The sequence below is a fragment of the Colletotrichum lupini genome, chromosome 3 (genome assembly GCF_023278565.1).
Source record: "Colletotrichum lupini chromosome 3, complete sequence".
NCBI lineage: Eukaryota > Fungi > Ascomycota > Sordariomycetes > Glomerellales > Glomerellaceae > Colletotrichum > Colletotrichum lupini.
In genome coordinates, this window is record NC_064676.1 from 4,247,847 (window position 1) to 4,271,933 (window position 24,087).

Here is a 24,087-nt window from a genome sequence, read left to right on the forward strand (position 1 = left end):
TCGCCCGGCCCTGGTTGCTCTCAGGCCAAGTCGAATCACACGGACCCAGAGACAATCTCTCACACCCGAAGCCATACTACTTTCAGTGTAGCTTCCTGTGAGAATCCGACCATGATTTGTGGTTTTGTGGTGGCAGCGAGCTATTGAATAGTGTATTTTCTTCGGCGTGGGAATTGGCTTGCGTCTGGAGTGCGACGGACAGAGAGCATGCAGAGCAGTGGTGAGTGAATTGGTGAGTGATTACCTTACAGCCTACAGGGTCGCCAACCCCTCGTCACTATCATCATGCCAGTATCCTGCAAGCCCAGTAAGCCATGCTGTGCCCACTGAGGTGATGACCAGGGCCAGCCTACCAGGTGTACTGTGAGGAGCTCGCAGGTCAGCGTGACGAGAAACGTTTCTAGACACAGCCTCACAGGTCATTCATCCGTGGCAAGGGCGCTGGACCGTATTTATTGATACTTGATACCTTTCGAAGAACATTGCGAGCGTGTGGTATTATTGATTGCCCTGCTTGGACCGGCCGAGCTCAGGTGGTTCATGTGAGCACCTCACTCACACTTAGATGGAGCTGACCAACTGAAGCCAGGGCCCAGGACTGCCGTTGCGACCTACTGACACACCCCATGGCCCCCGGTCGTTGACGTTTACATACATACCGCTTTCGCACCACGGCCGAAAGGTTTCGTCCTTTCACGACCCGGTCACGACATGATGATGCCCGGTGGAATCACGGCGGAGTTTTTGGGACTTCCCTCCAAAGGGGGGGGGGGGGGAGACAGCTGGAGTGGTAAGTGAGTGGGTTCTCAGCTCCGTCTGTCAGTCTGATCAGCGGGCAGGAATGCGAAGACTCCAGCGTAACGAACCTCGGAAAGAGAATTTGTCCACGCTCAGACGTTTCCGGCAGGCCAGCATATCGTCGCTTCCGAATTGTAGTAAACTGCTGAGGCTGCTGATGCTGATTATGGTGCCAATATGCTGATGTGCCGATGCGGTGCGCTTGCATTCCCGTCAGCGCCCGCTTTTCCTGATACATCTCACTTTACACGCCTCCAGCATCAGCGACTCCCCTCACTTTCATCCATCTGTTCAGGCCTCCAGCCCAGTTTGATCATGGATGTGGTCACGAACGGATAAGATGCTCTTCCTTTGCCGACTCTTTCATTCTTCGCAATGCTCCCGAGGCCCCGGCTCCATCATGTATGGTTCTTTGAGAGCAAGGAAACTTTCAGTCTACCGCCCTTGTGCATCGATCCGCCCACAAATGGTCAACTGCGGATACCAACTCACATGGTTTCTGCAATGGTCAATATATGGTTCAAGAGAAAGGCGACACCTGTTGGCAATGACGAGACCTAGCTGCAACTTGCAGCACATCCTCAAGCCTCTCCCTGTCCACCGCCGCCACCATCAACCACCGCTCGTCCGCCATTGAGGATGGTGCTTGTGACCTGGTGTCGACCCAGTCTTTGGCGTATCACAATTCGTCTCTTCCCTCGCCGCCTCTGAAAGTGTTTAGGAAAGGAAAGGTGCCTTGCCGCCGCCGACTGACACCCGCCCGCCCCCGTGGGATCCGAACAGCCAACAACGACCCAAACACACCCGCTCGCTACCCATGTCTGGTAAGGTTGCTCACGTCTCGCTCACTTTTGGTGGCTCACCTCGGACGGGGGCACTAGCCAAGCGTGCCAGGCAGGCTGCAAAAAGTTACCCTCAGTCTCAAGGGAAGGGCAAGGGAAGCAAAGGGTACGAATACCCACGCAAGTACGGTGTATTCGTGGCTCACTGACTCTCAGTCTCAGATCCGAACTTGTCTTGGCCTTTCTCTTTCTGCCTCTTCATCCGCTTCCAGCTTCCGCTTCCAAAGCCTGATGAGCACCCGACAAGGGACTTTTCATTTAACCCTCGCCCAGCGCAGTCCATGTCACATAGCTTGCCCCTCCAAAGAGACGGAGCCACGCATACCCCAGGGCCGGGCCTGCTTACATGTGGAACATTGACGTGGGAAAGACCACTGCGAACAAAATGAGGGCATCGCACAAGGTAGCCGTACCCAGTCATCCAGCACATTTCCGCCGTAGTAGTAGACCGGCACCCGAAGCAGCAATGGATAATAAACATCTTTGCCAACAGAGCGGCGCCAGCAATCAGCACCCGCCCGGCCTGGACTAGGCCACGCGGTCGAATTTCCGTCATTTCTTCCTTCCAGACTGATCCTGTCGCTGTTCCCGACAGACAGCCACGTCCAATATTCAGTATTTTCCAGCCCTGGTTTGGCTTACTCTTACTGCTTATCATTGTTTTTGGTGGACCCGGCCGTACACTCAACTCGGTCACCGGAGGGAAGGCTTCGTGGGGTCCCGAGGCGAGGTGAGAGGGCCAAACGATGGACGAGTCGGATATGGCATTATTATGAGGGCAAAATGCAAACCCAAATGCCCCTCGTTGAATGGAAACAAAATGGCTCCCAGCTGGGAACTGGACTGGGTCGGCGGATGCGCATGGCCCTGCAAGTCTCTTGCTCGGCGCTCACCCAGTGGTCTCTAACTCTCACACTTACTTCCGCACCGTACCCCCAGCGTGTATCTTCCTCTCACGGCAAATCGTCTTCTGAGTCCCGGTCTTTTTTTCTGCCCTTGCTCCCTGACCCGAACCCCCCATTGGGCTATTGTCTGCCGTCTTCCCTGGCGGGAGTGCAGCGCCATGCCATGCCACGCCCAGCTTTTGCCTGCCCTGCCCATGTTGTGCTGTGTGTACGGATACAAAGTAGTGCTCTGTGTGCAGTGTGCAGCGTGTTGTGTGTGTGTGTGTGCCTCTGCTCTGCTGCTGTGCTTTGCGTTGCGGCACTTTGCTTCGTCGTCTTTGGTTCGCTCTGGTCCAATCCATTCCTGTTGGAGCAAAGCAATCCAACCTAGCCCATAATTACCGCCCTTTCTGCCCTGCAACGACATGACTTTCTGGACATGGAACATGGCCCCGGTCATGGGCTGCCCTTTGGATCATCGGAGGAGTAGCGGTAGCAATATCTAGCTGGCTAGCAGTACCGTAAAGTAAACGCCGGTCGGTTCGAACCAGCCCCAGCCCGGCCCAGCCGTATTGATTGTGCAGTCTACCAATTCGGTCCCGTCTTGCATGGTTTCCCTCACTCTTTCTGCACATGTACGTATGTATGCTCTTGCTAGTCCACCCCCCGTCCCGGTGTCATTGCGTGGGACTCTCTGCGAAGGGCTCCATCATCACTGGTCTTGTTCCAAGCCTGTCCTTCGTGAGGGTCGAGTGTGAGGTGAGTGTGAGCGAGATACCTGACTTATACCTCTGGGGGTGGTGAGGTCCAAGGTGGGCTTTTGCTTTGGCTTCCGGTGCCTTGTCTGGACCTCGCCTCGTCTTCCTTTCCGGTTCCCTTCCACCCATTCCCATTGTCTCTTAGACCTTGCCTGGCTGGAGTGTCTCCTCCTTCGTCTCTCCGTCGCTCGTCCATGGCCCTGTCGAACCGACCTTTCTTGCCTCCCTACTAATACACCTTGCCTCAATAAGTGGTGGTGTCTGTCGGTCTGGCGTCTGGTGTCCGGTGTCTGGTGTCCCCAAGGTTCCCTTCCTTCTTGCCTGCGACGAGATACAAAACCCAAGACTGCCTACCCACCCCTCTTTCCTTGCCGCGCCTTCCCTTCCCTTTTTCAACCCCCGGTGGCCGTCTCTCGTCTCTTCTTCCCACTTCCTCCTCTCTTCCCGAGCCATCGTCGTCTCACCGATACTCTTCGCCGCCCACCGACCGCTCGTGAACCTAACCTGACCTCACCTTCCAACGTCTCCCTCCCGAACCCCATCGACCAATATCCCTTGCTCGGCGACATCGGCGTCACAACGTATGCAGCCTGTCACAAGAGAAACCAAAACCCATCGAGTCACCGTCACCCCTCTTTTCGTCTACCTAATAAGAAGACGAACAGACTGCCTTCGCCCTCGCTCTGCTCCTTTCACTGCCTTACTTGGCCCATCTCACCTTGCCTAGCCTCCTCCTGAGTAGTCATCCTCAACGATACTCATACACACCACATCCATATAAGGTATCCCATCCCTCTGCCTCGATCCCCCGCCTTGAATGGTTCCCACGCACAATCCTCTTACACGCTCCTCCTTTCATCCCTACTCCATCACCGCCCTGCGACAAGAGTAAGAGCGAACAAGCAGATTAAGAGACACAGACCGCTCTTAATACCAGTTCGTTACGAGGAACGCCAAACAGTCGTTTTTCCTCTCTCATTTTTTCTTAAAAAAATTCCCACGGCATGAAACTCCATCGTCCTTACCCAGACTGCATCTTACCTGTTACGGCCAAACAAGACAGACGCCTGCATCCCGCTCTTTTGCGAACATCCGACTAACTTCTGAAAGCGGCATGATCCAGCGGCCCATCCCAGTGTCTTAGCAGCAGCGCCCCTCACCTCACAGCCGCATCACGTCCCGCTCGACTCTTACACTTCATTCCGCCTCGACCACCCCAGGTACCACCCTACTGAGGCTGGGAGTTTGAGCACCTTGTGCATCACGCCTAAAGGACACGAACTACAACCAAAAAAAAGTAAACCTCGATGGGTTACTGGGGAGAAAACATTTCGAGCCGACCTTGGAAACTCTTTATCGCCCATCGATAAAACCAGCGACGACTCTTAATTGAACGCATTCCGAAACCTCCAGACTCGCCCACTCGGCCGCATCTACCCCTCCTCCAGTCAGTCTGCGACGACTTGCCAACACACCACATTCATTTCGGAACCCCCTCATCTGAACGATCCGCTTGCCTCGACCACCGGCAGCTTGTACGACGACGAACGCACCTTCTGATCGATTGAACAAGGGCTTAGAAGAAGCAAGCGAGCGACGCCGTGCAGCTGCATACAAACAGGGAAATCAAGCGACAACAAGGAGGGGAATAAAGAAAAGAGCCAAGTCATTTGGTGAAAGAGAGACTGTGATTCTCCAACACAGGCAATACTAGCCACAATTCAGAAGCCGGCTTCACAGCGACAGGCTAGAGGACTTTCCTCACGCAACGGTGGAAGGGATTTACAGCATGGACGAAGCCATGGATTACGCATACCATCATCCGGAGCAGCCTCAGGGTCAGGCACAGAACCCGTACGCACAACAGCGACCACGATGCCCTTATTTCCTCAACAGAGAAGGTCAACAGCAACTCCCTGGGATGCCACAGCACCGCTCAACAATGCACTACGACCCTGTTCACTCTTCAGCGAATTACCCAAATTGGCAGCCTCAAGTGCCACCGATACCTGGGCCATATCACTGGCAACACCAACCTCACATGATGAACCACCGGGGACATCCGGCACCCCAGCACCGGCCTTCGAACTCGGGCTCTGAGGCACCTTACTACAACCATGTACCTGTTCCGAACTTTGGCAATGTGGCTGGTGGCTACTCAGGGGCACCCCCAAGCGAGATGGTAGGCCCTCCAACCATGCAGCCGTCGTTCCCTCATACGCAGCTCCCTCCGGTGAGATTCAATCTTTCGACAGCCCTACCAGCAGGCCATCCGGCACAAGGCCAGCCGTTCTACACCAGCTCTGAGAGGAACTTTGGTGGGCAAAATGCTGCACCTCGCCACAACGCCTTTAACACGGCTTCTCACTCTGTGAATACATCAACTCCTCCCGTAGCACAAACTAGCTCAGAACACCTTGTGGCAGCCCTGAATCCTCCCCAGATCGAGACATCAGACTCTACTGGAGGTACAAATCAAGCACCATCTTCTGGGGCCAGCATCCAGTTTGGATCTGCTCCTCCTTCATCTGCTCTCCACCGCAGCACTGCAACCTTCCCCAATCCGCCGCATGACGTTCATCAACCTAATTCAGGTGAGTGGGGTTTGCCTGTACCTGAGACTCTATCTGCTAATGATGCCCGGAATATCACAGGCGCCTCATCTTCTGGAGCCTCGAGCTCATCAAGCAGCTTGGGCTCGCATCACCATCCAGAGCGACGTCGAGTTCCTGCCATTCGGCGCGCGTCCAGAAGACAAAGCCCTCTTTCCGACAGTGATGTCGATTCCGACCGAAGCGCGCTCGAACAGGTCATAGCATTGGCTGGAAATCCAACGCAAATGGCGCGTCATATTATGACTCTGGAAGAAGACCACGTTCGGGCCGCTCAGTTCATGCGTGGCTCTGTGACCACGAAATATGTGGCGTCTTCATCGGCTATCCAATCTCTTCAGAGCGTTCCGATTACCGAGCTATCAGAAAGCGAAAGAAGTGAGTTATAAGGATTCTGGCTCTATTGTGAGAGAAAAAATACTAACACGACTTGACAGCCTGCGTCATCTGCTACAATGAATTCGGTGTGGAAACACCCGAGGGCGTGAAGGAGGCTCCGCTGCGACTGCCCAAATGCAAACATGTGTTTGGTGATCACTGCATCAAGAAATGGTTTGAGGAGTCGGACAGCTGCCCTTACTGCAGAGATAAGGTGCCGCACGAAGCCAGGATCACATCCACACACCCAAACTTTGACCGGTACTACCGCAATCGTGGTCAGGTGAATCTTGGAGGTCTTGCTGGTTACGCTGGCTACATGCGAGACAGGGACGCCAGTCTTGCGCAGGACGACTCAAACCGCTCGCAAGGATCTGGATCTAGCCATGGTGAACGCCGCTCTCCCCCGACAGACAGCGGTGAAAGTCGGCGTAGGATTCGACCTCGTACTGGTATTCAAGGGCCAGGGTCACCAACATTCAGCAGCAGCCGGCCCAGACCAGTATCCAGCGCATACGAAAGTAGTAGGAGAGCGCATGCTTCGATTCCTGCTCTGCTCCCACCTCGTGGAGCTTTCCCATCCAACGGCTCCAGTCGTACGAACCACGGTGCTATATCACAGGTGTCGTTTTCCGGTTCCAACCTGCATCAACACCATCATCAGGCGACTGGCTTTGCAGGTCAAGGAGAGAACGGGAGCGCCTCGACGCAGGGAGTTCCGATACTCGCACGCCACCCTAACGGAGCTGCGCCAACCGCTCTTGGCGTGCCTGAAGGGCTCCATGGGAACGGATATCTGAACCCCGCGAACCGAACCTCACTGCCGGCAGTCCTTCCGGGCCCTTGGATCGGAGACCTAACAGCACCCGACGAAAGCCATCGGCGTATGATGGGTGGTGAGAATGATGTGTCGCTTCAAGCCAACCCATGGGTACGGGAATAGGGAAGTCAACATGGACTTGGCGGCTGTGGACAGCGTAGGCGTGGACGGCGTGGCCATTGGAAACGTAATTGGTATACTGGACATGGGGGACAGTTTCACTAACCAGTCTGCAATTTTCTTTCGTGGAAAGGCTCGGTTCGGCATGCAGGATGACCTTTTACACAGATCGACCACGGCGTTTATTTCTTTTATTTTTTCGGTGGTCATGGCGTTTCAGGGAATCAGGGATCGTCATCTTCGTGATGGCATGATTCAGGATCCAAAGTCTCTCGGTAGGATTCATGAGGTCTGTTGGATCTGACTGCTTTTAAGGGCTGACCACTTGGGGGGCCAGCCTGAGTGCACACATCATCAACACATTTCAGGGGGGCACTCACTTATTTGGTGTTGGCCTGTAAGCCACGATACGCAAACAATGCGACACCGCGCACATGGTGGAAGCGACACAGCAAACTAGTCTAGTTGGTTCTAGTTAGTTGAGCAGACGAATACATGACTCTATCCCACTCATATTCCGTTTTCTGACTATCTCGTTGTAGAATCCAAGTGTATGGGTGAAATTGTTGGCCTACGCGGATTAAGGCATAGGTTTTCCATAGCTGACCTCAAAAGTAGGCAGGCACACAGGTATTGATATGAGACATCACGGGACTTGGTTGACATACAAACTCTTAGCTTCTAGGCAATGCTTGGACGGCGAACACTTCCCTTTGAGCCGTTGGAAAACGAACTTGGCGGAGAATGCAATGTGGACGGCACGGAACGGAATTTGGGGTCTCAGTAGCCCGTGTGAAATCCGTCGGGACGGAGGGGCGGCAGTGTCGTGCCCGGTTTACGTTTTGCGGTTCTGTGGATGTTAGACCCTGGCCCGATTCGGTGTTTTGGGTTATCGAGGCGGGTCTTGTCCCGTCGGGTGCGGAGTAAGAGTGTGAAGAGGGGGAGGAGACCCGAGGAGAACGACGACGAAGTCAGACTTCTCGGAGGTTTTGCTTGGGGTTTCCTTGACTTCCGGGATGATGGCGGGTTAGTGGCGGCGAGGAGAGGGACAAGAGGAAGAGGGGATGGTTAAGTATCTGGGGTGCAGTTCCGGCGGGCACCTACCTCATTGCTCGTAGGACGTCGGAAGTTTGGGTGGTTGTGTTATTTCTGCCGCGTGCGTACGAGAGGGGGATCACGAATCATGGGAGTTTTTGGAGAATATCAGATGGTAGTGTTGTGATGATACCCTCGGAGAAAGCGGGTGGCGAGGTGTGTATCGCGTGTAAGTGGCTGGGTTAACATGGGGAGACAGACAGATGGACACGCAGGCAGTGGTATCACATCATTCTGCTGATTGCGATCTATCTTTCGACGCTGTATATTCTGTTCTTTGCCAAGGTTTGAAGTGGAAAGTTGGCTTACAGACAGGCATCGATGCAGAGACGTGTAAGCGAATGCGAACGGGAGCCCCTCGCGGCCCGAAAATGGATGATAAATGATGGAAAAGGTTGGCCGTATTTCCCATTGGCTGGAGCCTCGTTATCCATGTGGTCCCTTTTGCGTGGCATCCGTGGCGTCCGTCATCACGGGAACTGTGCATTCTGCCCAGAGGGGCAGATCTACAGTGTGGGTGTGATTTAGACTCTTTAGGGACCCGTGTTGTGTTATTTCAGCCGTTTAATCACCCCACATCTTGACTGCTGTTCTGATGCCACGGAAGACTGCCACCCGAATGTAGAACTGCAGAGTCGCTGCTGCTCTGCCACAGTTCCTAGCTGTCATAGATTGCCGCTTCCTCCCGAGCGGTGCAGCATTCGCTTCGAATGACCGGGCGGTGCATTATCAAATGTTTTAGAAATAAGGGGGGGGGGCGGGGGGGGGCGGACGTGTGCTGCCAGCAGCAGGACAAGACGCTTGGGTTCATGGCAGGCAGGACAATGTCGTTAAAGAGGCGGTAAAAAGGGTTTGTATCACCAAAAGCTATCTTTAGCGTGGTAGAATGGTAGGAAGATGGATGGGTTGAATGAAGGGTTTCTTGATTTTGAGCCTCACCTCCACGGACGGCGGAACGGAAACAAGGCCTGCCGTTGAAGGCGAAGGCTAAAGGTGGCGGTGCTGCTTGTTGTGTTTCTTGCGCTTGATGTTTCCCGTTGTCTTGTGTTGGCCCTTTTGGGTTGTTTTAACCACCTTTTATTTGGTGGTCTACGTCAGGTTTTAGGCCTGTGCGTCTCTCTGTTAAAAAAGATAGTCAGAACAGAAGGGTGAGGGTAGCAGAACAGCCCGATGTTTGGTTCAAGAACGCAACGGCAACGACTTGGGTTGAAGTTGGGCGTTCAGGGGGGCAAAGTTAAGTTATGGTTCTTCTTGACAAATCAGTTTGAATTTGGCTTTCCTCTGGTCGTCCAGACGGGACGTCTTCTGATGCTGTGCTATGCCCCATTCTTAACTCATTTTGCAGAGAATAGCCCAAGGCTCTGCTTGTTTGAACGGGTGAGGGGCCAAACCGAGAAGTAAGAGAGTGAGGCTCTTGGTAAGAGAGGCTTTCGATTACCTTGTTTGGGTAAAGGTCCCCCGTATTCCTGCAAGCGGTACTCGTCCTGGAGATGAAGGCGAAAGTGTAGAAAAGGAAGACGAAGCAGAAGAGAAGAGCACTGTCCACGCGATTGAAACAGGCATGCTATGCGACTTGGCCTTGCGTCCCCCTTCCAATCGAAGGGACCATCCGAAACGATCAAGTCGGACTTTTCTGACTGAGCCAATCGCCTTTGCCTCGCACGGCCAAGCTTGGCGTGGTATCGGCATGGGACTGGACCGAGTCGCTGGAATCGCAATAACGTTGTATCCTTTGCTTTTTTCTTTCGCTCACTCTCTTTAGTCCGGGATTCGGGGTCGAGGAGAGGACGGGTAGTGGCTCCAAGGTGAGCCAAATGTTACACCGAGAAGAGGGTAACCCGTATTGCGTACATAGCACTCAATGTTGGAACTCAAGACAAAGGCAGAGGAGCGCCACGACTGAGTGCAAACGGAACAAGACTGGCACAGCTAGAGACTGGACGGTGCCCTCCCAAGGATTTCCAAGGCGGCAACATCCCGCCGGATTTTCCTAGCACGGTAGAAGAAGAAAAGAACAGCAAGCGAACGAAGAAGGGTGGGATCGGGCAAACAAATCATCCCAGAAGCCCGTTGGACTGGGACGATGGCCAGGGACCCCCCTCAAATCCCGTCCCGGACTTTTAGTTCCCCTTCTAAACTTCTTCCAGATATCTAGGCAAGCTGGAGCTGGGCCTTTCGGTTTCCAAGACACGACACAACCAATCCACGGCGAGCTAGGACGAGAATGGCATTCAATTCGAGCCTGGTGCAAAATGTAGTGTACTCATCATCCATAGCACCCCTCCCCCTACCATCCCACCTTTTTTGAACAACCACCAGTCGCGGGTCATGTGCCGATTCGTCGAACGTGGTGCTGCTGCCTTTTTGCGGATGAACTTCTGAATCCCGGGCGTCCTGCAGAGAACGTATCCGCAGGTAGAGAGAGTAAGACGGAGTCGGGATGCTGAGGTGATATACCTTATACACCATGAATCGCCTACGGATACCAAGACGGAGGAGGAAGAAAGACGAAAAAAGGCAACGAAATACGTACAACTATCTAGCTCCCTTGTCAAGCAATCGAGCCGAGCCCTCTTTCTCTCTCCACCGAGCTGCAGAACGAAGCCAAGAAATCCGCTAGGGGCTCTTTTGGAGGGGGGCAGAGCAGCTTGCAACCAACGGCAGACCGGCTCATTGTCATCACTCCAGCTCCGTTCCCCAGCATCCCATCTCGTTTGCTTCTTTACTTTAGTAGGGGAACGTCCTCCTCCTCCACCACCCTTGCTCACTCCATTGACCTCGGATGCCACGTGCTTTTAGCGTGTGGTTGCTTCATCGACTTTCATCAGAGATAACATCTCAGATCTTCTTTCTCAGATTCACCAACCCAGAATTGACAACAATACGGTACTCTTCATATCTTTTTCTTCCGGTTGAGATATAATCAGAATACAACAAAAGCCGGGTTCGTCGTTTGAAGAACTTCACTCACCCCTTCTCCCAACCACCCCCGGCATCCCGTCGCGTCTCGTCTCATCCCAACTCCGTTCTCCATCGTCTCGCCCATCTGTGGTCTCCGACAGCCAAAACTCACCACCCCACGGCCCCTTGTCTGAAGGGACAACCCAAGAACGGACTTTTGGAGGAACCAAGTGCCTACTTTACCTTACGGACTGAACAGTTGGAACAGCGCAGCAAATAAGGGACTTCCCATAGAAACCGCGGTACGTGCGTGGATCCTCTCTTTCCTGTGTGTGTTTCTCTCTATTTTGCGGCTTGCCTGGGTGTGCATGTGCTGGCGATGCTTTGGTTCCATGTCTGCAACCCCGTACGCATGAAACAGATCGACCCGGCCCTCATTCCACGCGGGATCTGCCTCGCCTTGTCTGCCCTCTTCTACCTACCACACGCCACCACCACCTCTTTTCCCTTCTAATTGAGAGCTTAAACTTCAAGAAACAGCTTTGATCCGTTGTTGTTCCTTTCTGTCTATTTTACCATTTACCTTACATAACCTTACCCTTACCCGGGAGTTTAAACGCCCAGGCTGGCTTCTTCATTTGCGTGTCATTGGGAAAAGTGCTGGCGACTTACGCAAACCTCCCAGGTCAACAAGACATAGCACCAACGAAACCGTCTATTGCGCGCTTTTCGACATTGAGGTCCTTTTACGAGAGTTCTAGACGCAGTCTTTGACAGATCTCGCTTTGCTCATTTCGAAACTCGGACAGCTCGCCTTTTTGTCGCAACGTAGACGTTGGATTCGTCGTCGTCATCAAAGAGAACTAGCTACGCAGACAACGCTCCTCAAGAGGAAAAAAGACTCGAAGAACAACCGCAACAATGAGCGTCCCTTGGCGCGGAGTGTCCGTCAGCTCGGCTGCGATCGCCGTACTATTGGCCCTGCGACAACCAGTATTCTCGAGATGTCACCTTCTAGTCGCCTTTGTGGGCGCATTTGCCTTCCAGATGCTGTCTTGGGGCATCTTTGTCGTCTTCTTGTTCCCCCAGTACTTCTCTTCTCTGCGCTCGCTTCCGGGGCCCAAAGGTGATCACTGGTTGATGGGACAGTACCCGAGGATCATGCGTGAGCCGACTGGCGTGCCCATGATTGAATGGTGAGTAGAACACCGGGGGGAGAGAGAAAGCTGTCTTGACATGTGACGTGAAAGAGACTAAATGTGTGCGCCACACAGGATCAACACCATCCCTCACGAAGGCATCATTCGCTACCGCGGCTTGTTCAACCAGGAGCGCCTCCTAATCACGTCGCCCAAGGCCCTCGCCGAGGTGCTCGTCACCCACAACTACGACTTCAAGAAGCCCGGCGCCGTCCGCTCGTCCATTGGCCGCATCCTCGGCATCGGCGTGTTGCTGGCCGAGGGCGACGACCACAAGGTCCAGCGCAAGAACCTCATGCCAGCCTTTGCCTTCCGTCACGTAAAGGACCTGTACCCGCTCTTCTGGAGCAAGGCATGCGAGGGCGTCCAGGCCATCACCGATGCCGTCCACGCCGAGGCCGCGAAGAGCGCAACCGAAGGGCTCACCGACCCGGAGAAGGCCGCCCTGGGCCCCAACACCGCCGTCCTGGAGATTGGCAACTGGGCGTCGCGCACCACGCTAGACATCATCGGCATGGCCGGGATGGGCCGCGACTTTGGCGCCATCCGCGACCCGGCGAACCCCCTGAACCAGACCTACCAGCACGTCTTCAAGCCGAGCCGTCAGGCCCAGGTCCTCGCGGTCCTTGGCCTGCTCCTCCCGGGTAACCTCGTCCACCACCTTCCCCTGCAGCGCAACGGCGACATCGCAAAGGCAGCCAACACCATCCGCGCCACCTGCCGCGAGCTCATCCGCGAGAAAAAGGAGAAGCTGGAGCGCAAGCAGCTCACCGACATTGACATCCTGTCGGTAGCGCTCGAGTCCGGCTGCTTCACCGAGGACAACCTGGTCGACCAGATGATGACGTTCCTCGCTGCGGGCCACGAGACGACAGCCTCGGCCATGATGTGGGCCATCTACTGCCTCTGCCTCAACCCGGAGGTCCAATCCCGCCTCCGCCTCGAGATCCGCGAGCGCCTCCCGACGCCGGGCACGCCCGGCGACATCACGGCCCTCGACATCGACCACATGCCCTACCTCAACGCCGTCTGCAACGAGGTCCTGCGCTACTACTCCCCGGTGCCCATGACCCTCCGCGAAGCCGCCGTCGACACCGTCATCGACGGCAACAAGGTGCCCAAGGGCACGCGCATCATGCTCTGCCCGTGGGCCACAAACAAGGACACCTCGCTCTGGGGCGCCGACGCGGGCCGCTTCAACCCGGACAGGTGGCTCCCCTCGCGCGACGGCGACGCCGCGGAGACCAAGAAGACGGCCAACAGCGGTGGCGCGACGAGCAACTACGCCTTCATGACGTTCCTCCACGGGCCGCGGAGCTGTATCGGGCAGGGGTTCGCAAAGGCCGAGTTTGCGTGTATCCTCGCCTCGTGGATCGGGCGGTTCGAGTTCAGCCTCAAGAACAAGGAGGAGTACGACGAGAAGAATATGACTATCAAGGGCGGCGTCACGGCGCGTCCGTCAAAGGGCTTGCACGTGTACGTCAAGGTCGTCGATGGTTGGTGAGGTGCTTGTGCGCGTGTGTAGGGGTGTGTGGAGAGTGTAGGATGTGCTTTGTGCTGTAATTAATGATGTGAGCATGACTGGCTGGCTGGCTGGACCGAACTGGGCTGGGTTCCTGGTATGTGTGAAGAACACAAAATGACGTATATAATGGGAAAAGGGGGCACGCTGAGCGCGCAGACGAGCGAGGTCTGTCCCAGCAGAGTGTTCTGGATAGCATTTGGTGCTTGGGAAAGGATAGAAGAACAGGGCGTTGGAAACAATAGCACATATTCGTTTTGAACATGAGAGGTCATCAATTGGGTTTTTAAATTAAGGGAAGAGAGTCCGTCCAGAAAGAAACCGAGTCCTCCCGTAAATAGCTCATTAACGTCTTGAAACCCATGGTAATTCTCAACCTTTTATCCCCTTTCGAAGCAAGCAATCTACATCGCTGAGTTCTATGCCGGGTACGACAGGTAGGTGGCGCATCTCGATCAAGGTAAACAAACCTGAGGTGCTTTTGGTCATTCAGGCAGGCACGACCGGCCCGTACCTTCCTCACCTTCCCACACATTACCGGCGAGGGAAGGCTATATACCCCCCCTCAACTCCATTCCCGTCACCAGCCAGCAGGCGCCCGTCTGGGTCGACGGGTCAGGTCAAACTGGCTGGGTGGTGGAGTGGTTCACGGTCGACTAGCGATTACGCCTACAGCCTACTCGACGACAGGCTCCGAGTTCGAGTTCGAGTCCCAGCATGAGCACTAAGAGATGTAGCCCCCAGTTCAGCACCGGAGGGGGTGAACTCTTTTTACTTCCCAGTCGCGATTACGTCCTGAACGTTCCTGGACTTGGCTGACGAGAACGAGGGAAGATCTTGTTGTTTGCATATCATTATCTTCTTGTAACTGCTATAGCTAGACTTTTACCCTCTCTATCCGCACCTTCTTCCGTACTCTCTCACCAGCTTGCCTTGAGCGCGATCGCTCTACCGTAATTACAAAGCGCTTGACTCCCACCTTTAAATAGATCCGGTTGGGGGTCCCAGGGTCAGGAATGATTTCCTCAAGCCGGTTCACGATTGGGAGAGAGTCCTTCGGCAAACACACAGTAGCCTACTATCGCCGCTTCTCTGCGTTTGGTACAAGCTTTACGCCCTTATGACTCCCGGAATCCCTCAAGACCTTGCATGGGAGGTATAACATGGCACTGGGAGCTTCTCCCCCGTATATTCTATACATGATACATACCCAATCTGGAACACCAGTCAGCAGGGCGAAGAAGCGGTCTCTGATTCGAGTTGTTCTCCGAGTAAGAAAATCTGCGACAACCACGCCAGTCGCTTTTCGCGCGACGAGATACTCACTAGGCTCCCGCAACATGTGCGAGAATGGATAGAGGCGATGGTGCACTCAAACGACCCGACGGCAAGGGCCAAGAGCTACTCACACGTGTTAGGAGTTTAGAAAGCAGCATTCTACAGGCAGCAAGTCGCCCAACGAACGTATGCGCCTATCGGGCTTTCGGCTTGGAGAGAAACGCACATGTTCAGGACGCAATCAAACCGACAAAAGGCTCTTTTCTCAACCACAATGATATACGCGCTTTAGAACGGAGGAATATAGAGGCTTTGGAATTTCAAACAGCAATTACTACCGAGGTGCTACCAAAACTGGGAAAAGAGCACTCAGGGGGGTTCACTTACAGGGTACGGAGAAGAGGATCTCACCACAGAATGGAATGTAACCAATGGATGCCCAGTTGGCCAGCTATGGGAGAGTTGACCTTGCTGTCTGAGATTGTGCGATATGAAAGGAAACCACCTTGCTCAGCTGGGGCACTTTACATAAGGAGGAACAGAAACAGAACACAGGCCGGTGCCGAAAGAAAGGATCTCAATGAGGGCCAGAGACGGTCAAAGGGCAGCAACTAGAGGCTGGGGTCAGACATATTCATTTGATTAAAAACCCTAAACTTCCTGTGTAACTGCGCCTTGTGCGTATCTTACCATGCTCGGAGAAACGACTGCTTCCTATTGAAGCTATTGTTGAGTTCAAATAAAGTTCATGCGGTTGTACGTAATGGCAGTGTGCCGCAGATGTCCTCTACGACTTGAAGACGCTAGGCGTAGACTTATCAAAGTCGATGTTTGGTATGGCAGAGAGCTGGGAGAGGTTCAGGGTCACACAGTAATGAGATGTACTGGAACGTTTGCTAGACTCGGTGGTAGATCCATCGCATAGATTGCCTTTCATCTGCTTGACCAAGCTCACGAAAGCTAGGGGTATAACTATGAATGTACGAGAAAAGAAAAGGGCGGCTGTATGCTTTTGCTATGGAATGATATTCGCACAGTACCCCTAGACTCTCTTGCCTTGCTTCAGTAAGTCACCAACCTTGGGCGGCAACACCAAGGCACTTCTGTCGTTCCGCCTGTAAAAGTCCACGACTGCCAGCGCCGTCTTCTCTGGTAGATCCTCTTGGATGAAATGTCCGGCTTCCGGGAACACTTGTAATGCGTACTTGCCTATTGCCAGGGTGTCAGTCAGCTCTTATCTAGCTAGAATGGTACGGGGAAAAGAGAGCAACGTTAACGTACCCTGCATCTGACCGATCGTCAACTCCGTGTCTAATCTGTCCGTACCCGCCAGCAAAAGCAGTTTTCCACCCCTCGCCTCGAGGAACTTCTTGCTCAAGCCGACGAACCAGCCTTCCCAGAACGGTTGCGTCGCCGCCAGATCCGTTCGCCACCGCCACGGCCTCGTCGGGTCGGTGGAGTCGTCGTACACCAAGAGCGCTGGCACCGACGTCCGCGCCGACACCGAGTTGCGGACGGTGCGCGAGCGGATATGCCAGTCTATACCGGACTGCAAACTGGCGAAGCCGGTGGGCCGCGTTGAGAGATATGTGAGCATGCTCTGCAGAGCGTCCATTGCCGAGCCCTCCACGACATCCAGAACGCCGTAGCCGAGCAGGGCGTTGCCCAGCTTCCCCGACTTGGCTAGATCCGTGACGACGGCGCCGCCCAGCGAGTGTCCGATGAGAATGACGGGAGGAAGTTCAGGCCAAGACATCTGGGCTTTTGTCAGCTGGATGACGCTGAACAGGTCCTCCGTCAGGACGTCGAGCTTGAGGTCGAGCTCGGTGCCGTCCGTGATGACTGTCGAGCCGTGGCCGCGAGCATCCGGAGAAAGAATGCCGGCCGAGGGGAGGCGTTTCCTAATCTCGGACGAGAGGGCCGCAAATGAGAGGCCAGAAGAGCCGGCGCCGTGGTGCATGACGAAGAGGGGTCCCTTCCCGACAGGGGAATTGAGGTAGGCGTGGTACGTCACGGTGGCAGAGTCATCGTCTCCGACCTTGGGCTTCAGGAACAATTCTCTCTCAAAGTAGGTTGTCCACGGGATTTGCTCCAGCGTGCGGCCCCTCGACACACTAGAAGCGGATATCAGCGTCTTGGTGTGAGCGCAAACTTGTTTTCCTTCCTCGGGCCTCGTGGCAATGGCGGGAGGGGAAGAACAGCAGAGGGCAAGAGAAAAGTACGTTACCCTTGCGGTCGAGCAAAGAGGTTCTGACTCGGAGATGGGATGATTGTGCCGGTAGAAGAAGCGGAGGAGGCGGACGAGGCCGAGGAGGAGTCTCCGTCGTCCATGTGCTCCGGCAACTCGGGGAGCTGATCGGTCTCGGGTTCCTCGTCGAGGTCGTTGAGGGGCTCCGGTAGAGGATGCATGGGGTCGAGTTTCCTCTTGGCCCAAGCTCTTTGCAACTCACTCATGTTGGGCTGGCCTTGGGATCTGCCGACAGCTTCTGCCAAAACAGGTGGATGGTTTTTCTGGCAAGAGCAACTTTCAGCGCGGCTTCCTTTTGTGTGTGTGTGTGTGTGTGTGTGTGTGCTGCAGGCGTCGCCGACCAGCCGGGATGCCAAGCCGATGGTTGCAGATGCAGGAAAGTTTGATGAGGGGAGAGATCAGAGACGATCAGAGCCGTGTAACTGAGATGGCCGCAAGATGAGGCCCGTAAAAAGGGGCGGAAGAAACGAATGCAGAGCAAGGCTGGAACCGCCAACTTTGAGCCAAGTGGGATGCTGTGAGACCAACTTTGGAAGTTTGAGTTGCCGTCGTGGGGATGACGTTCAGTGGGGTGATGAGGGGCAGCCCTTTCTGCTCGCACTGTGCCTCAATAGTGTTTTATGCGTGGGTTACAGTGCCTAGATGCAATCTCTCGCACACGCCGGTCTAACGGAGGCAACTGTGCACCAAAAACCTCGCTGAAAGAAAGAGTGGCCCGTCCCTGCCATGTGTTCCTTCCTTAGCGACAAGACAAAGGCGAGCGAGGTTTCCTGAACATTTTCTTTGTTGAGCTGCCTTGAGTTTCTTACTCCTCTGCGAAGACCGTTGTACCTGAACTTATCACAATAAACACACTCCCAGAGCCAATGGTCTGATATCGTCTACATCGTCAGCCTCTTCCCTTCAACTTCACTCATCACTCATCACTCAATAATCACACACTTTAGACTATTAATTTCCGTTCCATTTGTAGGTATATACTTATCCGAGGCCCTTTCCTCCGCTATGCAAACCCTCCGCCTTTTGAACCCCAAAGAAGAAGATTACCTTGCGGTCATAAAACGTGTATATCCCCTGTGGGGATATCGGGCCTGCTTGGTTGTGTAAGTTGCTGATAACGACTGCATACAAGGGTCCCTCCAATTCCTTCTTCCTCTTCTCCTTTACGACAAAAAGGCAAAAAGAAACGAGAAACACAGAGAGGCAGCCGTCGATATCATAACCATTGGTGTTTGCAGAGGTTGTAAAACGTTGTTGTGTGTATCCGTAGATATCTTTGAGAGGAAAAATGAGAGAGACGGACAAATGATGAGCAGACCCAAGGAAATAAGTTTTTTTGAAAATATAAAATAAGAAATAAGGAAAGGAAAAAGTAAATAGGATATAAGTGGCTTCCTTTCTGGAATCTCTGTGAACAGCTAAGAGAGATCCATATGTCATACATTCCACACTTCTATGTTCATTGTCATTCCAACAGGTACACACGCCAGTCAAGCCGTCTCCCGATTCTTTCGGCTTTTCTTTCAGTGATACACTCCCCGGTACCCGCCACCACCATAGCCGCCGTGGGGGTTGTGGTTGAAGTCGCCGCCCACGTTGGGCAGTGTTGGCGCCCGGTCGGCGATGGGTGCCGCGCCGAGGACGAGGTTCTCGCGGCTGTGGTCGTGGTGCGCGTTGCCATAAGGCGTGCTTGGCGCCAGAGGGCGGTAGGGAGCGTTGCCCGCTGCGCCCATGTAGTGGTCGGGAGACTCCGGGCGGTGGTCCTTCTTCTCGGGGACGCTCGACATGGAGAAGGTGGTACCGGCCTCGGGATCCTTGCGGTCCATGAGGAGGGAGTTGCGGGCGTCCAGAGGAGTGAGGGTGTCCATGTCGCGCTGCATCTTCTCTGTAAAGGGGGTCAGTAACGTGGTATTCAAAAAGCGTGGAAGCAGACTTACCCATCTCCTTTCTGCGCTTGCGGTGGGGGTTCTCCTTGCAGCAGGCGTTGATCGCGTTCCACATGATCAGAAGAGCGAGCACACCGGTCAAAGCGGACTGGACGGCAATCAAGACAACGCCAGTGACGGTCTGGGTGGTCTGCGCAATGCCAAACTCCTCGACAAAGACGAGGATGCAGGCAACCGAGAGAACGCGGACGACCTGGATGGTGATGTTGATAACGTTGCCCGACTTGCGCTCAAAGGGACGGCTCCACAGCAAAAGGCATAGCATGAGACCCTCTACGACGAGCTGGGCAGAGGTCTGTGCCATGCCGTGGCCATCGCCAGCAGCAAGGATGCAACCCTTGGCGAACAGGTAGACAATAACGGGGACGAAGATCCACCAGTAGTCCTTCTTGTAGGACTCGTAGAAGAGGCTGTACTTCATCCAGTTGTTCTTGTCATCGTAGAGACCGCTGACATCGCCCTCGGCCTGCTTCAGCTTGCGAGCAGTGCTCCAAATCTTGTAGGAGAAGAAGGCGAGAATGCCAGTAAAGATACCCAAACTGACACCGGCAAGAACCTTGGCAGCCCATGAATCACCGTTGGTAAACTGGAAGATGCAGTACAAAACCCAGATACCGTACAGCAACATAATGAGCGAGGTGATGGCACGGGCAATAGATCCCCAGTAGTGCTCACGGAATCCGGCAAGACCCTTAGGGAAGTTACCGAAAAGGGCCCAGAACTCGAGAATGACCTTGACGAGGAGAATTCCGACAATGATGGCGGCAATGACGATGGCGACGATGAGGAGAACGGTCATGAAGGTGTTGGACTTGGGGACACTGAGAGTGTTGACAAAGGCAGTGATACCCTGAACCTTCTGCTTGATAGTAGTGACCGGGTCGTCAGAGTCGCCGCTGGTGGTTCCGTTGACGCTGGTCTCAATCTCTCTGAGGACGAGGGCTTGGAATGTCTCGACGGCACGCTTGGTCTTGAATAGGGCGCTGCCACCGTCGACGGTGGAGCCGTCGGCGAGAATGAGAGTGCTGTTCTTGAGGATCTCAACGCTGTCCTTGCTCAAATCACCGCCGGTCGCACCACGGAAGTTGTCAATAGCGACCTGCATGTCGGTCCAGGGAATGATGCCGCAAGAGAAACCAAAGTTCTTGAGGAAGCTGCTGTAGACGGGAGGGTAGCTGACAGAAAGCATGCCGTTCATGGCCATGCCCTGGAACCATCCGAAAACCTCTGTGAAACTGGGGCTGATGGTACCAGCACCTCCAGTGCCACTGCCACTGAGGGCGGCACTGCCTCCAGCGAAAGCAGAGCTGACTGCAGACACACCAGTGGCGACAAGGGCGAGACCAGCAACACCGGCGGCAATGTAAGAGACGGCAGCGACGCTGGCGGTCTTACCGTTGGTGACCTGGGACGTGATGCAGGCGACCTCTTCGTTGGTATCGAGGGTCTTGAGCTGAAGCTTGGCCTGAGCGGCGATATCGGGGACTGCGAAGGCGATATCCGGGACCATGCTGGCATACTCATCAGGAATCTTCTGAGTGCCACGAGCAGAGAAGCTGCCGGCGGGGACTGAGATTTGTTAGCATTTTCCGTAATCGAAAAGTCAACTCATCGACAGCTAGCACATACCAGGGCAGAGCTGCTCGACAAAGGTTCCTGCTTCGCATGGGTTGAAGGTGTTGGAGTAGATGGCAGTGCCATAGGCGCTGACATCCAAGATGGCTGTGACGTTCTGAACCTTGGAGCTCGTTCCTGCTACATCGAAGGTGACGGTCTTGTTGTCGTTGTTGTACTGAATATCAATCTTCTGGACGGAAATCGCGGTATCGTTGCCGCAAGTCGTGAAGCTGCTGGTCTTGAGGATGGAGTCGGCGAGGGTGCTAGAAGCAAATGCGGTGGCCAAGGCCAAAAGGCGCTTCGGGCCCCAGTTGGGCGCGGTTCGCGTCATTGTGTTGTGTTGTAAAAACAAAGTTGTGGTTGAAAATTCGTTGTTCGTCGGTCTGTCGGGAATCGAAAATGTTTCCCAAAGCCGTGTGATGGTGGGTATATCCAAAGTCTATACTTTTTGAGCCTCTTTGTGCTTCTTTCTCCTGTACTCCCGGCGATTGATGCCGTCCCTTTCCCTGCTATAACAGATTGATACGCTTTGATAACGAGTTTGGTGGTGAGAGAGATAGGGGGTTCCGTGTTCGTCGGGGACCGGGTTGTGAGTTTTCTTTGGTGAATTGAGTGATACTATTCGAGTCGTCGTCGTCGCGTCGGGAGGGTATATTGCGAGAGTCGTGGACCAAAGGAAACAAGTAACCGGATTGTACTAGTGAAGTCGAAGGATTGTGAAATGGTAAGAGGCTAACAAGAAGCAAGCACAGCTTTCTACAGAATGACACGAGAGAGATGAAATAAAAGAGGCCGAGGATCAACCTGGAAAGAAGAGGAATATGGGCTGGCCGCGAGGTCCCTCTGCAGAGCCCGAAGGGTGTCGATGGGATGAGCCCGTATCAGGCTTCTGGTACGCCGAAAGAGATGGATCAGCGGAAGCAGGTTGAAAACCTATGGTGGTGAGGTGGGCGTCGGAGGTTATGATAGATCGAGAGAGTGAGCAGTGTGTTGGAGTGAGAGAGAGTTTCTTCAACAGCCAGATAGGCGAAGAGAGAGACAGTGGCTGAAAAAAGAGGCTAAAGTCCACGGGCGGGTATATGAAACGAGCGAAAGGTGACGATGCTGAGAATGCACGCCGGTCAGGAGGTGGTGGTGGAGTGGGAGGAGGGAGGGAGGGAGCAGAGACAAGACGCAGAGAGAGACAGAGGAGGAAAAGGAACGACACGAACAAGCGAGAAGGGGAAGCGATTGGCGATCGATGGTTGGCGGGAGATGGGGCCCCAAGCCTGGAAGCGACCTCAGCGTCGTCTGTTCTCCTCCACGGGCCCCCCATGCAAAGAGGGACATGGACCCTGGGATGGCGTGCGGATTGGTGTGGATGGGGGTAACGCACGCACACCAGACGCAGACGAACAACGGTACGAACAATCTGGACGGTCTCCGAGCCACTCGCGCTTTCCCTCTTGCTTTGCTGCTTGACGGATTTCGTCCACAGAACCACAGCTGCTAGCACCGTCTCTGATCCGTCTCCTCCTCCTCTCTTCTCCCACTGGGACAAGACAAGACGGGGAGAGGAACCATCTGTGGGAGGTCGTGTTCAACATCCTGGTCACCTCCACCGGGCGCAGGTTCGATTGGAACCTCGTCCCTGACATGATCCTTGCCCCATCCAGGCACTTCCAAAGGCTCCAGAGTGCAAAGGAACGTCAACCAGCCGGAAGGCCGTCAACCCTGCTCAAGAGCGTCTCTGCCCTTGCGCTGGTTCTAATGTCCAGTAATAGCCCAAGGATTGGGTCGACCCACGCAGGGGCGCTGACGAACTGGGCCCCTCGTTGGGTCCTCTCTGGAGCCCAGCGCAGCCAAACCAGCCCATCATCTCCTCCTGTTCCTGATTTCCTCAGCGTGGTCTGGGGGAAGGTAGTGTGAGGATACCATGGCGCCAGACTGGCGGCGGCACTGGCATTAGCATGCCATGGTGCGGCTTGCTTGTCGCCGACTCTATCTCTCTTGGCCGTTCGACGGCGCGAGGCGTATTAGCGGCGGTGGCGGGCGGCTACTGCGAGGAAGAGGGGGCGGGTAGTGAATACGACGACCATTAGATGGTAAACATCAGCTTACTGTGGTGGAAAGGCTGCGAATGCGCATTAGTTTTTTACGAAAGTCTTCTGTCAAAAGTGCAGTACGTACCGGGCCTTGATGCAAAGTGAAAACAGACGGCGGCGCAAGGTCTTGCAAGTTGCAGCTGCGAGCAAAACCAGACGGGAGGAAAAAAAGTCAAACTAAGGCAGCACCTGCACACCCCATCTGAGCCCCCCGCTGGCATCTGTCTAGGCCAGCCGCGGTGTCGTGTGGTTGAACAGTCTAGACTGGCCCGTCGTGGTCGAAGTCCTTGCTGGTGTGAGGAAACAAGAGATTGAGGGTCCGGGATTGGAGCAAGGAACAATTTGCCTGGAAGTGAGCGGCGACGATACGTACCGACAAGTGATCTTTGTCAAGCCACAAGCATCAGAGTAAAGGTACTTATTTGAGGGGCTGAATTGGCTGGGTCGCTCAGGTACCGCCTTACATAAGACACTTTACTTTCCACAAGCAATCACGCAGAGATGGGACCTGCCTGACCTTCCCGCCTGCGATCAAATTACCGTTGGACAGGGCCGCTGCGGGCAGCAAGGAAGGTGATTGATACCCAGCTTCCAATCTGCATTCAGCTTACATAAAGTAGGTATACGGAGTAGACACAGATACGTACATTCTATCCTAGGGAGCATTAAACGGCAGTAAGGCACGGTAGGCCTTCCGTATAAACCGTCATACGGATTCGATCCATCCAAGTTTCTATTCGGACACACACTTCGCACGCCGTGACGCCATGCGGTGGGAAAACGTCTGAACACCAAGTTAACCTTACATAAAGATGCACTGCTCGCCCATTCTTTCTTGTGGAGTCTGAAACAATGCCTCGAGGAGGAGCAGGTCTCGGCAATTCCGCTCTAAATCAGAGACACTGAGGAACGCCGGTGACCAACAGTGAATCATGAACATTCTCGAGTAATCCAACCTCCTCCGTCGTTTTCCCGTACGTTGTCT

The 24,087-nt window shown here is 54.4% G+C and overlaps 6 protein-coding genes across 6 annotated transcripts; 4 read left to right on the forward strand and 2 right to left on the reverse strand.

The window, feature by feature from the left end:
• Positions 1 to 561: 561 nt before the first annotated feature.
• CLUP02_06043 (uncharacterized protein) lies at positions 562 to 1,036 on the reverse strand (the record flags this gene model as incomplete). The annotated part of the gene is made up of 3 exons (XM_049285047.1): positions 562 to 690; positions 781 to 805; positions 867 to 1,036. 3 exons carry the CDS (start codon positions 1,034 to 1,036, stop codon positions 562 to 564), a joined length of 324 nt encoding a protein of 107 aa, XP_049142190.1.
• Positions 1,037 to 1,173: 137 nt separating this feature from the next.
• On the forward strand, positions 1,174 to 2,614 carry CLUP02_06044 (uncharacterized protein; the record flags this gene model as incomplete). The annotated part of the gene is made up of 7 exons (XM_049285048.1): positions 1,174 to 1,316; positions 1,385 to 1,622; positions 1,680 to 1,746; positions 1,803 to 1,923; positions 1,971 to 2,043; positions 2,105 to 2,370; positions 2,515 to 2,614. The coding sequence occupies 7 exons, from the start codon at positions 1,174 to 1,176 to the stop codon at positions 2,612 to 2,614; spliced, it is 1,008 nt and encodes a 335-aa protein (XP_049142191.1).
• A 2,457-nt stretch (positions 2,615 to 5,071) lies between these two features.
• Positions 5,072 to 7,215, forward strand: CLUP02_06045 (uncharacterized protein; the record flags this gene model as incomplete). Its single annotated transcript, XM_049285049.1, has 3 exons — positions 5,072 to 5,876; positions 5,937 to 6,272; positions 6,332 to 7,215. The coding sequence occupies 3 exons, from the start codon at positions 5,072 to 5,074 to the stop codon at positions 7,213 to 7,215; spliced, it is 2,025 nt and encodes a 674-aa protein (XP_049142192.1).
• Positions 7,216 to 11,587: 4,372 nt separating this feature from the next.
• Positions 11,588 to 14,190, forward strand: CLUP02_06046 (cytochrome P450; the record flags this gene model as incomplete). The annotated part of the gene is made up of 7 exons (XM_049285050.1): positions 11,588 to 11,670; positions 11,867 to 11,948; positions 12,018 to 12,156; positions 12,227 to 12,404; positions 12,483 to 13,907; positions 13,984 to 14,026; positions 14,089 to 14,190. 7 exons carry the CDS (start codon positions 11,588 to 11,590, stop codon positions 14,188 to 14,190), a joined length of 2,052 nt encoding a protein of 683 aa, XP_049142193.1.
• A 111-nt stretch (positions 14,191 to 14,301) lies between these two features.
• Positions 14,302 to 22,333, reverse strand: CLUP02_06047 (transient receptor potential ion channel; the record flags this gene model as incomplete). Its single annotated transcript, XM_049285051.1, has 29 exons — positions 14,302 to 14,407; positions 14,514 to 14,558; positions 14,610 to 14,653; positions 14,722 to 14,765; positions 14,854 to 14,983; positions 15,035 to 15,073; positions 15,140 to 15,254; positions 15,302 to 15,330; positions 15,394 to 15,416; positions 15,595 to 15,658; positions 15,759 to 15,818; positions 15,898 to 15,921; positions 16,010 to 16,222; positions 16,286 to 16,416; positions 16,489 to 17,378; positions 17,435 to 17,743; positions 17,797 to 17,877; positions 17,946 to 18,055; positions 18,114 to 18,176; positions 18,232 to 18,326; positions 18,469 to 18,729; positions 18,898 to 18,908; positions 18,989 to 19,340; positions 19,393 to 20,970; positions 21,031 to 21,401; positions 21,498 to 21,636; positions 21,690 to 21,750; positions 21,823 to 21,951; positions 22,088 to 22,333. The coding sequence occupies 29 exons, from the start codon at positions 22,331 to 22,333 to the stop codon at positions 14,302 to 14,304; spliced, it is 5,763 nt and encodes a 1,920-aa protein (XP_049142194.1).
• CLUP02_06048 (uncharacterized protein) lies at positions 22,130 to 23,514 on the forward strand (the record flags this gene model as incomplete). Its single annotated transcript, XM_049285052.1, has 3 exons — positions 22,130 to 22,418; positions 22,496 to 22,917; positions 23,332 to 23,514. Coding segments are annotated over 3 exons (894 nt in total), but the record flags the coding sequence as incomplete, so codon positions are not given.
• Positions 23,515 to 24,087: the final 573 nt, after the last annotated feature.